At 42.2% G+C, this 14,600-nt stretch overlaps 1 protein-coding gene across 2 annotated transcripts in view; it reads left to right on the top strand.

Moving 5' to 3' along the window:
• Positions 1 to 14,600, top strand: part of CORO6 (coronin 6) — a 178,075-nt gene that overhangs the window by 37,210 nt on the left and 126,265 nt on the right. For both annotated transcript variants that reach the window (XM_077294293.1, XM_077294294.1), the window contains exon 2: positions 5,574 to 5,781. In XM_077294293.1, coding sequence (XP_077150408.1) covers positions 5,584 to 5,781 — 198 coding nt within the window. In that variant the 5' untranslated portion in view covers positions 5,574 to 5,583. The remainder of the gene's footprint in view (positions 1 to 5,573; positions 5,782 to 14,600) is intronic.

The raw sequence follows: 14,600 nt of genomic DNA on the forward strand, positions 1-14,600 counted from the left end.
GTTAAAGCTAAGTGGTTGGAGTAGAGTTGTTGTAGTAGTGATCTGCAGTTTGTTGTTGTATGTGTGTGTTTATCTCCTGCTCCCTATTCCCATTTAGTTTATTCTTCCCTGTCCCTATCCTCTTCCCTATTGTTGGTTTTTGCTTTTGTATGACAGAGGTTTTCTGTTATCCCTGTTTTGTTTCTGTGTCTTGTTTATCTTACATTTCTGTCCCTTGCCTCATGGGGTGTGGGGAGGGGATAGATCAGGGTTTTACAGGAGCATAGGAAGATTGGAGATGTGGGCCTCTGTACCTTCAAGAGTTCCCCTGGGACAGGGATAGTTAGGCTGGGTTCACATTGCGCTAGAGGCGTCCGTTAGACGGACTACATTACACCGCGGCATAACGCGGTGTAACGCAGCCCGTTAATGCCGCCATTAAGTCCAATGTTGGACGCATCGCTAGCGCACGCCCACAATGGACGTGCGTTAGCGATGTGCCGTCATTGAATGACGGACCCTGAGACGCGGGCTGCAGCGTTTCCGGGTCCGTCACTGCTTGCGCAGATAGAGCATCTGCTAGCTCTATCTGCGCTAGCGCGATGACATACTGGCTCTTGCGTTAACAGCAGCCCATTAACGCATGTGTTGAACGGGCTGCTGTTAACGCAGTGTGAACCTGGCCTTAGGGTTCCATTTCCAGAGACAGTTTGAAGCCTCGCTTCCATACCAAAAGCTGTCACAGCATGACAGCCCCATAATCTTCTGAGTATTGTCTCATAGTTGCTCTTAATCTTGGGACTAAAGGAGTGGGGGTTTATTTGCCACCAAAAGGTGGGCATTCCAAGTGCGGTGTGGTGTTCCCAGGTGGTTGCAGATGGGTTTAGAACTTAAAACCCAGACACAAATGTGGGCAACAATGATGTCTTGTCTTTCTCTCATCATAGACAACCACTATAAGTTCATGAAAGGCCATCAATCTAGAAAATTACATTTATTTTGCCATAAAAAAAATAATTGGAAATGGATTTAAAAAAACCCTGTCACCATTGTTCTTCATCTTATCCTTTAAAAGAGTCGTTTATTTAGATTTTAAAAAAAAAGAAAACCAACTCCCCTTTTCCAGAGTTGTGTCTGTGCGGCTACCCTGGTCTCTTTCATTTGGCTGCAGTGGTGACCTTACATCAACAGCACTGCAGCCAATAACTGAGCTTAACAACTGTGACTGTGGTAGTGGTGTAGACAAAGTGATGGACCTGGTGAGGGGAAGTAAAGCTCAAGTTGGTTAGTATTTTAAAAGTAATTAAGCTTGCAGATAGAAGGCTGCTCAGAGGGGACAGCTCCTCTAATTTTTTTACCTTTTCAGATAAGACGTATGAGATTGTCTGTTTTGCACAATTTGACCTCTGTAAAGTGTAGAAGGTTCATTGTAATTGAATAGTGACCCAGTTCTCTTAGCTTGCAGTATATGATGTTATTCACAGGGTATCTGTAATTTTAAACAAACAGTGGTTTCATCTTCTGCTCACAGTTTAGATTTTTATATAATATGCAAATAATAAAATTATGTATAAGGTAAAGTACATTTTTTGTTTTTTTTAAAAAGTCCCGGATACACCCTTTAAGTTTAACTTTGGATAACTATGATCATAGTATAATCCAATTCCTTCAGATCCACCTTTGTGTTTTATGTACATGACATAACATTGTAAAAAATTCAGTTATATTATTTCAATGAATATTTTAGATTAATAATAGAACAAGCTTTTAACATTTTGCTTTTTCCATTGTATTCAAGTTTGGATGGCATTTGACTTTATGTGAGTACAAGTTGTAAACCTTTTATATGTTTTTTTTTCTGTAAACGCAAGGGCTACTTAACCTCAGAGTCTAAAATATTCTAGTGTCGCCTTGTTGAGCATTCTAAATATTTATTTCACACTTTTATTGCCTACTAACCTAATTTTAATGTCCAGCCTTTGAGTGTATACCTTGGCTACACAGTTTTACTGGACCCAGATGACCCAGGTTTAGCAAACTTGTCTGGTTAGACACATTCCTGGAATTCTGCTAAAATGATTTGTTTACAAGGATTGGTTGTGGGGCTATTATGCTGTTCACCTGTACAACTGAAAACTACAATAATCCGCCGAGATAGGAAATCAAGCACTTAGATAGTATCAGTAGGTATTTCCAGTGTTGCTGCCCTACATTATTTTCTGTGCATTACACAGATGGAGACTATAATAAAGCAGATTGGGTGCAGAACTGCATCAATGATTCCCTTCGAAGGTTACTCTCAAATTAGGAAAACTTATCAATAACTATCAATATTTACATACTTATACTGTTTACCTGTTTAAGAGGATATGAGTAAAGGACTTTCAGATCAGTAGTGCTCACAAATAGTTCTAACAGTTCTAACAGTTCTAGGATAGCAAGTTAGGCTAAAAAACAACAACTCGAGAATGGTTATGGAGGTCCACAGTGATTATGAAGGTCCACAAAGTCAACTTTGTTGTTGATTTTATTCATTGCTGTCTTGCATGTTGTATTGGTGTTCTGCAGTAAAATTTTGACTTGCCCCAATGTTTCTTCTGAACAACAAAAGTTTTCTCTTGACAAACTACTATGTAGGACCTATCATGAATTTTTGAGGTTCTTTGTACCATTAGGTGAGTAGTTCCAGCACCAAATGAAAAAAAAAATGTTGAAATATTTTTTATTGTGCAATTAAAAACATGGTGAGAAAAAAAAAAACCAAAAAGATAAAAAAGATTAAGGATCCATAAGCTTACACGTTTCAGGTTAGCAAACCTTTATTCGTACCAATCTAGTGTGTTTCTATTCTCCCTGCACCACACCCTGACCAAACAAGGTCTACCAGGGTTCCTTTGTGAATTCAAGTAGTTTTCACACTGAATTGTTCTTAGGCCTGTTTCACACGTCAGTGGCTCCGGTACGTGTGGTGACAGTTTCCTCACGTACCGGAGACACTGACACACGTAGACACATTAAAATCAATGATGTCAGTGATTTGTCGCAGACCGTGTGTCCATGTTTCTCCGGCAGCACGGTCCGCAAAGCGTCCCGCACACGTGCACATGGAGAGCAGTGTGCACTCTCCTCCGTGTGCACGTACCGCCGCAGGAGAAACAGTTCTAGAGTTAAGCGCTGTCCCCTGCTTTTGGTGCTGAAGCCGGCATTCATTCCTTCTCCCCAGCAGCGTTCGCTGGAGAGAAGGAATAAAAAATCAAGGTTTTTTTTTTTTTGTGAAAAATAAAGTTCGGGGTCACCTCCCACCTCCCACCCCCTGTGCGCCTGCCCGCTTGCATTAAAATACTCACCCAGCTCCCGTGATGCCTCCTCTCAGCGCCGGCAGCTTGTCCTGTGTGAGCGGTCACGTGGTACCGCTCATTACAGGGATGAATATGTGGCTCCACCTCCCATAGCCTGATGAAGGCACGTTGCCGAAATGCGTGTAGGGGCAGTGGCACCTTCTCCTGAGCATCAGTAAGGATCCATTCACTAATGTTACATGTTATCTAGTGTTTAATGCTTTGCCATCATATGCATTGCTAAATAGTGGTAACCTGGGCATGCCATTATGACCTGACGATTTCTGTTGATGATTTGAGGCATTGATACTGCTGTGGGTGTTCCACTCATAATTACATTGGCATTAGCAATACGCTTGTGTGGACATCATTACTCTGTACTATGCAGTTTGCTCAGAAGGGGTGCCACTTATGTTTGTTTGGCTCATGTACCAAGCACCCTTGTTGCTACTAGTTTTTAAATTTTGTATATGTAAAAGTTTAAACTTATTCTAATAAAGATTGTTATATTTGTTCTATATGCGCATCCTTATATGTCTTCATAAAGATAACAGTCTAAGCCTCTTGGCTTACAGAAAATAGATGTTTTTATAATTAAGATTAAATGCTGTTTCCTCACAGGCCCCTATTCATTAAGACTGGCATTTTGTACAGTTTATATGCCAGTCTTAATGGGGAAAAAACTGCAGTACGATGTGCCTAATTCATTAAAGTGTTGCTCCAATACTTTTACATTGACAATCTATCCTTAGGATAGATCATTCTTATTAGGCCGTTGGGGTTCTGACCCTTAGCATCCCCACTGATCAGCTCTTCTCAGTGCCGGCGGTAGCTGGATGTTAGCAGCTTTGGAGCAGAACAGCACAACTTCATCAACTGCATAGTGACCATGGCCGAGTACTGAAGATTGACTCCTATTCATTTTCATTACTGCACACAGCCCTGACACACTAGCCGTATACCACGCACAGCCCTAATATACAGGCCGTATACCACATATTGTACTCACACTCTGGCTGTATACCACATACAGCCCTGACACACTGGCCGTTTACCGCACACAGCACTCACACCTTTTACACAGCACTCACACCCCGTATACAACTCTTGCACCCCGTACATAGCACTCACACCCTGTATAGAGCACTCACACCCCGTATTCAACTCTTGCACTGTCGCACCCCATACACAGCACTCACAGCCATTATACAACTCTCGCACCCCATAGACAGCACTCGCACACGACACACATAGACTGTACACTGAAGTCACTAATACATTAGATACAGGGTATATATTAGATATAAACACACTTGGCACAGATGTAAGTACCACTACCTGCTGCTTAGTTGCCCCTGTAACATCCGGTGCAGCACAAGTTCCTGACTGACGCTCCCTCCTCATGTAAGATGCAAGGCCGGCTCCAGGTTTTTGAGGGCCTCGGGCGAAAGAGTCTCAGCGGGCCCCCCCTATAACACATACCCCGATTCATGATGCACAGATACAGCAGAGAAATATAGGTATAGTACAATGCCAGATTTCACTTCTTACATGAGTGATAGCTATTGTAAATTCTACAATACCATACAGCAGAGGGCTTTATATAAGTCAACCCCTTATATGCCAATTTTTGTGACCTACTCCCTCTTCCTCAGTTACCAGTAGGCATTTTATTGTTCGCTGAACTTGCTGCAAAGAAAAAACTGCTTTTATTGAATATGACAATTTTTTATGGAAAACTTTTTAAAGTAAACATTAGAAAGTATTAAAGTAGAACATTTGTAAAAGTGCAAAATGGGTAGCATATAGCACAGCCACGTAGTATATAGCACAGCCACGTAGTATATAGCACAGCCACATAGTATATAGCACAGCCATGTAGTATATAGCACAGCCACTTAGTATATAGCACAGCCACGCAGTGTATAGCACAACGAGGTGGAATATAGCACAGCCACATAGTATATAGCACAGCCACGTAGTATATAACATAGCCCACGTAGTACTGTATATAGCACAGCCATGTAGTATATAGCACAGCCACGTAATATATAGCACAACCACATGGTATATAACACAGCCCACGTATGTCTACCTTGCATAACCAATGGCTATAGGTAGTTGTAATTTTATTTTGTGGTTCATCACTGTCTTATGTTAGTGGTGACACTGGTTACAAAGCTCATGTTTTATATATGAACAACATGTTTTCTTGTGGGAGTATAATGACTCATCTCTTACTTTTTAATTATACAGAAATTCCACAATGAGCCGAAGAGTGGTGCGCCAGAGCAAATTCAGGCACATTTTTGGCCAGCCTGTAAAAGCAGATCAAATGTATGAAGATATCCGGGTATCAAAGTTAACGTGGGACAGCTCTTTTTGTGCTGTGAATCCTAAATTTTTGGCCATCATCGTGGAATCTAGTGGCGGAGGGGCATTTATAGTATTACCATTAGCGAAGGTAAGTTGCCTTATACAGTATAAGCACAATACATAATAACAATGCATGGATATCAGGTATATCAAATAATTATTCTTAAAAAAAAATAAATCAAAAGAATGGTCGTCCTTGTCAGATACGTACTGACAGGACAGGTCAGAAACAGTACTTAGTGGAAAACCATTTATCTTCTTGTGTTGTGCATGGATCAGCACACCTCTATTGAGAGTAGATCTAGGCATTACAGACTGCATGCGGGTGATGGCGGCTGCAGCGGCAAAGGATGGCGTTCCTCCTTTTCCATGACAATAATAGCAAATTGATCCCAGTAAACAGATCTTTTGGGTGCTGACTTGAAAGAAGTTCCCTCGGACCAGAGCACTTAATAGTATTGATTATTTTTTTACTGTATTAATAGAACATCGCATGTCTCTGTTGAGGAGGGTGCAGGATCTGTGCCAAAACGAGTTGTTCTCTTAACTTAATAAAAAATATCAATACTTTGAATTGTTCTTATTCAAATTTCTTTCAGGGCAGCATCAAGGAACTTTTTGTTGCTAGAGATATTAAATTATTATTTAGAATATGATGACTACTTTTCTAAAAAAAATTATAAATATTAAAATAGAAAAAAGTTCTACTTGATTGGAAAATATGGTTGCTTTTTTTTCCAGGAAACACCCCATTTGGTTGTGTTCTGTACTGTAGCTGAGCACCATTGAAGTAAATGGTGATGAGCTGCAATGTCACCTACTGTCAGTGAATAAGTTCCATGCTGAATTTGAAAGGAAGCAGCCATGTTTTTGTAATTCTGACTGTACAACCCCTTGTTAGGGATCATGTCCACAGAATGCCTCTCTATAAAGTTACCTAATCAACCTTTTGCGAATATTTTCTCAGTACATAATAGGGCAGTGACTTTTCCTTAGGATAGATTGTCAATGTCTGACCGGTGGGGGTGTGAATCCCGGCATCCCTGCCAATCAGCTGTTCCTGGTTTCGGCCAGAACTGTTCATTCAAGGAACTGCCCAACACAACTCTGTGGACTGAAGAGTGGCCGCAGTAGGGTACTGCACATCCAACCCCTCTTGATTTGAATAGGGGGTGGATGTGCGGTACCCATCCATTGCCACTAGACAGTCAATGAAGCTGTGCAGCTCCGTAACTGAGCAGGGGTGCCAGGTGTCGCACCACCACCCATTAGACATTAAAAACCTATGCTAAGGATAGGGCATCAATGTTAATGTCCCGGACAACCCCTTTAAAACATGTAAAAACTCAATACTTGTAATCTAAACTCAATAACAAGTTAATATTAATAGTTGTATTGATTGTTTGGGCATTTAGGAAATGTCTTTAATATAGGAGGACTGAGAGTAGTCTTGACACTAGCCAATAATGGATGTTACTTTCAAAAGTTTAGACTACTCTCGGTCCTTCCCTGCTAATGGGCCAAGAGATTTCTGCACTCATATCTATTGACGAGGTAGTATTAACCTTCTACTAGGACACCACATCAGAACTGTACGCCCCGCTGATTCTTTGCAAGCATGTTCCATCCATATATCAGGTTCAACTTTAAAGGCCTCATTGCAAGGAAGTCATTTACACTTGGAACGTGAACTATTTATAGTGAGCTTACTGGAGAAGAGCATAATGCAAATCTGACTTTGGGGTGATGTAATAGCAAACTGGCAACACTGGCTACATTAAGTGGCCACTCATTCAGCTTCTCACTTACAAGTTTAATCGTTTTTTGGCCATCAAGTGGACAATCGCATTTTTCGCTCATGCTTAAACTACTGCAGATTTTATTAGAATCCAATAGAGTTATGTAATATTGTAGAGTACGGAAGAAGCGAGAAAAGGAAGAAATGAAGGAGAAGAAAGAATGCACACTCCAGTGTTGTTGTAGCCCAAGAAGCTGTCAAACCAATTACCCACCACTGTCCAGCAGATATACCTGGGTTTAAGCCCAAACCGTCCCTTTCCACGAAGAAGCGTCTGAAAAAAAATTCCTAACTGGCGCTTCAGTGGCTTTCTTGACTGTTCTCCTGCCGGTGTCTACATAAACCATCATCCGATTGTCTGCTGAGTAGGAGGAGCGTAATTGACAAATTACTATACTTTACTCCAGAAATTTGGTTAAATTGTAGTGATACTCTGCAGTGGCTAAGACCTGGTGTAGATATTAGTTTGAGCAGGGGCTGGCTGGCAAATTTTAGCCTGGGGGGCAAGCACACAGCAGTGGCCCATGAGTAGCGGCCCATCCTTAAAGGGGTTGTCGGATCTTAAGCTACATGTCTAGTCACTATGTGTGAATCCTCATATCGTGCGCACTGTGCGCTGTGAGGATTATCCGGTGCCTGCGCCGGGAACAAGTGGTCTTGTGACTGCAATATATAATATGACACACACACGCACAGCCCCACTGTAAAATTGACACGCACAGCCCCACTGTATAGTGACACACACGCACAGCCCCACTGTATAGTGACACACACGCACAGCCCCACTGTATAGTGACACACACGCACAGCCCCACTGTATAGTGACACACACGCACAGCCCCACTGTATAGTGACACACACGCACAGCCCCACTGTAAAATCACACTCACGCACAGCCCCACTGTATAGTCACACACACAGCCGGACAGGGACAAAAAAGCAGCCCTGCCACAAAAAACCCCACCAGTCCACATACTCAAACACTCCCCACCCCCTAACAGTGAATTTTGCTATACTTTGTTCTGCCCTTCAACAATCCTCTTAAAGGAGTTATTTGAAGAGCCACATGTGAATGGCGCCGAAGTGCGCATGATCGACCACAGGTCCATTTGCATGGTGCTCTTTAGAGCTCCAGCTCTCGGGATCATGGGGGTCTCAGCAGTTGGACCCCGGCGATTCCAAGATCTCGGCATAGGAGATTACTTGGGATCCATTTAAATGGATTTTCCAATTTTTTTAAAAATTTTCCTATAAAAAAACTGAAAATAATAAACCAGTATTGACCTTCCCAAAGACCAATGTCGCCTCTCTGACAACAAAACAGGAGAAATGGCACCATGCAGTGTATATATACAGGACAGGAGAGGTGGTACTGTGCAGTGTATATATAAAGGACAGGAGGAGTGGTACTGTGCAGTGTATATATACAGGACAGGAGGAGCGGTACTGTGCAGTGTATATATACAGGAGGAGTGGTACTGTGCAGTGTATATATACAGGACAGGAGGAGTGGTACTGTGCAGTGTATATACAGGACAGGAAGAGTGGTACTGTGCGGTGTATATATACAGGACAGGAGGAGTGGTACTGTGCAGTGTATATATACAGGACAGGAGGAGTGGTACTGTGCAGTGTATATACAGGACAGGAGAGGTGGTACTGTGCAGTGTATATATACAGGACAGGAGGAGTGGTACTGTGCAGTGTATATATACAGGACAGGAGGAGCGGTACTGTGTAGTGTATATATACAGGACAGGAGGAGTGGTACTGTGCAGTGGATATATACAGGACAGAAGGAGTGGTACTGTGCAGTGTATATATACAGGACAGGAGGAGTGGTACTGTGCAGTGTATATATACAGGACAGGAGGAGTGGTGCTGTGCAGTGTATATATATACAGGAGGAGTGGTACTGTGCAGTGTATATATACAGGACAGGAGGAGTGGTACTGTGCAGTGTATATATACAGGAGGAGTGGTACTGTGCGGTGTATATATACAGGAGGAATGATACTGTGCAGTGTATATATACAGGAGGAGTGGTACTGTGCAGTGTATATATACAGGACAGGAGGAGTGGTGCTGTGCAGTGTATATATGCAGGAGGAGTGGTACTGTGCAGTGTATATATACAGGAGGAGTGGTACTGTGCAGTGTATATATACAGAATAAGGCCACATGTTCAGTATTTGGTCAGTATTTTTTATCCGTATTTGTAGCCAAAACCAGGAGTGGGTGATAAATGTAGAAGTGGTGCATATGTTTCTATTATACTTTCCCTCTGATTGTTCCACTCCTGGTTTTGGCTACAAATACTGATGTAAAATACTGACCAAATACTGATAGTGTGAAAGTGGGCTTAATACAGGTACTCATTAGGGTGGAATCACAGTAGAATATGGCATCGGATGTGAGAAGAAAATCATACCACTGTTGTGGAAGAAAATGGAACCGATTTTTTTTTTATACACTTTATTAGCCCATGTGGCAACATTTCACTTCCATATCAGAGAAATCTTCAGTTATGGATCTGAAACGTTGCCACATGGACTAATAAAGAGTCCGCTAGTTTTCTCACAATTAATTGGAATGATAGATAGATATATAGATATACACACATACATAGTAAGAATAGATGCTGAGAATTACACCATTTATGCAGGACAGTAGAAGTATACACAGCTCCCAATATACCGTATGTACTCGAGTATAAGCCGAGGCACCGAATTTTGCCACAAAAAACTGCGAAAACTTATTGACTCGAGTATAAGCCGGGTATACATTGTCCCCACATCCCCATCCTTGTTTGCATGGCTCCTTATCCCCATCCTTGTATGCATAGCTCCTTATCCCCGTCCTTGTATGCATGGCTCCTCATCCCCATCCTTGTATGCCTGGCTCCTTATCCCTGTCCTTGTATGCATAGCTCCTTATCCCTGTCCTTGTATGCATAGCTCCTTATCCCTGTCCTTGTATGCATAGCTCCTTATCCCTGTCCTTGTATGCATAGCTGCTCATCCCCATCCTTGTCTGCATGGCTCCCCTGTCCTTGTGTGCATGGCTCCTTATCCCCGTCCTTGTATGCATAGCTCCTTATCCCTGTCCTTGTATGCATAGCTCCTCATCCCCATCCTTGTCTGCATGGCTCCGCTGTCCTTGTGTGCATGGCTCCTTATCCCTGTCTTTGTATGCATAGCTCCTTATCCCCGTCCTTGTATGCATGGCTCCTTACCCCCATCCTTGTATGCATGGTTCCTATAAAAAAACAAAAACAAAAAAAAAACACTTCCTACTTACCTTCCCTGCATGCCCTCGCAGCATCTCGTTCTGGTGCCAGCAGCTCCTATGGCTGGGCGATCACATGTCCCCCACTCATTAAGGTAATGAATATTTACCCACACCTATGGGAGTGGAGAGGGGTGAATACTCATTACTTTAATGAGCGGAGGACACGTGATCGCTCGGCCTGAAGAGCTGCTGGCCCCGGAACAAGATTCAGTGAGGGCGCGCAGGGAAGGTAAGTAGGATGTGTGCTGGAAGCCGGCGGCTGTGGCTGTGCACACTGTAAGAGAAATGAATATTCACTGCCAGCGCAGTGAATGTTCATTTCTCTTTATCAGCGGCACAGACTTTAGCCTCAGCCGCCGGGGTCCTGCCTCTGTGACCCGCTGCTCCCCCTCCATCTTTCTGTGACAATGACTTGTGTATAAGCCAAGGGGGGCGTTTTCAGCACTAAAAAAAATATGCTGAAAACCTCGACTTATACACGAGTATATACAGTATACTACAATCTATTATATACACAGCTGCATATTATATATCGTGTTAAGGAATATAGAGCGGTGTATATATTATATAGTGTAGAGATGTGGCAGCAGTGTATATATAGTGTGAATTCCACACTATGTACATAGCACCACACTATATAAACATCTCTACACTATATAAACATCTCTCCCTCTCTCTCAATATATTATAATTAAGACACCATTATACTATATTATGATGCATACATTATGATGCATACATCACATAAGAGACACCGAGGCTGATGTACATAGGAGACACCGCGACTGCTGGATATATATCACATTGAAACTACTGTATATACAATATATAGTTGACACTGCGACTGATGTGCATAGTTGTAGTATCACCTATATATTGTATGTGATACTGTGACTGCTGTACACACATTATTTAGGTGAAACTGCTATATATATATATATATATATATATATATATATATATACACACACATACACACACAGATATATAGTGCGACTGTACACAGCAGTATCACCTATATAACGTATATGCAGTAGTCAACATTATACAGGTGATACTGCAAATGTTGGATACATATTATATAGGCGATACTGCTACTGCTGTGTATGATAGTATCACCTATATAGTGAATATACAGCAGTCTATACATTATATATAGGTGATACTGCTGTGTATATATGTACGTGTGTGTGTGTGTGTATATATACACACACACCAGTATCGCCTATATAACGATACAGTATATACTCAGCAGTATCACCTATATAACGTGTATATACACATCAGTAGCAGTATTGCCTATATAATGTATATAGACTGCCGTATATACATTATATAGGTGATACTGTGATTATATACAGGAGTAGCAGCCAGTATCACCTATATAATGTATGTATAGCAGTCTGTATCTTATATGGGCAATACTGCTACTGATATGTGTATACGTTATATAGGTGATACTGCTGTGTATACAGTGGTGTGATATATACACCCCCCCGCAGTGTCACCTATATAAGGTATATACACATCAGTAGCTGTCTCACCTATTTAAGATATAGACTGCTATACGTACATTATATAGGTGGTATAGTGAGTATATACAGCAGTATCACCTATATAATGTATATATAGCAGCCTATACACATTATATAGGTGATACTGCTGTATATAATCACTATACCACCTATATAATGTACGTATAGCAGTCTATATCTTATATAGGCAATACTGCTACTGATGTATATACGTTATATAGGTGATACTGCTGTGTATACATGTACATATATATATATATATATACATACATACACACACACCCCGCAGTGTCTCCTATATAAGATATAGACTGCTATACATACATCATATAGGTGGTATAGTGATTATACACAGCAGCATCACCTATATAATGTATATAAAGCAATCTATACACATTATATAGGTGCAACTGCTGTATATACATTTAAAAAATTCATCTTGGGACTCACCCAGGTCCCTGAGATGGGGGGGAGGTCGGGAGGATGAAGAGCTCAAGTGGGTCGGGTCCTGTCCAGCATAGGCGGTGAAGAGGAGAGGATCCCAGGCATTGGTGAGGAGAACAGTCTTCTCTGACGCTGGTACAGGCCGGCCAGCGTCAGACACACAGTCAGGTGGAGGCGCCCTCTATGCGCGCCGGACTTTTCAAATCTTTCCATGTGCGCGCGTGGTCTCCTGCTTGCCCGCGCTGGCACAGGCAGCAGACGAGCACGCGCAGGAACTAGCAATGCGGCCGTGCTCGTGCACTAACCCGGGCCGCCGCGGCACTTCTCAGCGCGGGCAATGCGCGCACACAGGACCTGACTGACAAGATTTAAAGGGCCGGCTGGCGAGATGCGCTATATATTAAAATCGCTGCCGGTCCTCCAGCAGCCCTGTGCAGCTGCTCAGGCACCGGCCCGGGGGGCATATGCATTCCTGCAACCCGGGCCAGTCCGCCCCTGAGTTTGAGGCCCACATTCAGTCTAAGAGGCTCCAAATCTTTGAAGGTCCCTGTGCATCTTACTCCAGTAGGTTCTTTTTAAGACTGTATCTAAAACACTATTCTTAGTATTCCCCACTATATATTTTTTATAATGACATTCCATTTTTAAGGGAATGTATATTCAGGAAAGGTCTTGTTAAATCAGGTTTTTATACTAAAGAAAAGATTACATGTTAGTTTGAGGTCTAGCCACAAATTATCAATGATGTTCCGATAAGGGGACTGTGAGGACCATTGTAAAACCTTCAGCTTTCGCCTTTTGAGGTAGTCTGTTTGATGTGTGTTTAGGATCATTATTAGCGATGAGCGAGTATACTCGTTGCTCAGGTTTTCCAGAGCTCGCTCGGGTGGTCTCCGAGTATTTATGACTGCTCGGAGATTTCGTTTTTCTTGCCGCAGCTGGATAATTTGCGGCTACTAGGCAGCTTGATTACATGTGGGGATTCCCTAGCAACCAGGCAACCCCCACATGTACTCAGGCTGGGTAGTAGCTGTAAATCATTCAGCTGCAGTGATGAAAACAATCTCCGAACACTAACAAATATTCAGAGGTCACCCGAGCAACGAGTATACTCGCTCATCACTAATCATTATCCATTTGTAGAAGCCATCCTATTTTCAACTTCAGCTTTTTTACAGATGGTGTTATGTTTGCATCATGAATTTGTTGAAATTTCATTGAATCCATTCTTCCCTTTACCAATGAAATGTTCCGAATGCCATTGACTGCAACACAACCCCAAAGCATGATTGATCCGCCCCCATGCTTAATGGTTGGAAAGATGTTCTTTTCCTGAAATTCTGTGCCCTTTTTTCTCCACACATACCTTTGATCATTGTGGCCAAAGAGTTCCATTTTAACCTCATCAATCCACAGGACTTGTTTCCAAAATGCATTAGGCTTGTTTAGATGTTCTTTTGCATACGTCTGATGCTGAATTTTATGGTGAGGATGCAGGAGAGGTTTTCTTCTGATGATACTTCCATGAAGGCCATATTTGTGCAGTTGTCTCTGAACAGTAGAACAATGTACCACAACTCCAGAGTCTGGTAAATCTTTCTGAAGGTCTTTTGCAGTCAAGCCGGGGTTCTGACTTGCCTCTCTAGCAATTCTATGAACAGCTCTCACTGAAATTTTGATTGGTCTTCCAGACCTCATCTTTACCTCCACTTTTCCTGTTAACTGCCATTCGGACTGAGGAAAGGGCAACTTGAAAATGCATTTCTATCTTTTTATAGCCTTCTTCTGCTTTGTGGGCCTCCACCATTTTCATTTTCAGGAGCTATGCAACTGCTTAGA

This window comes from Ranitomeya variabilis, chromosome 3 (assembly GCF_051348905.1).
Source record: "Ranitomeya variabilis isolate aRanVar5 chromosome 3, aRanVar5.hap1, whole genome shotgun sequence".
Taxonomy (NCBI): domain Eukaryota; kingdom Metazoa; phylum Chordata; class Amphibia; order Anura; family Dendrobatidae; genus Ranitomeya; species Ranitomeya variabilis.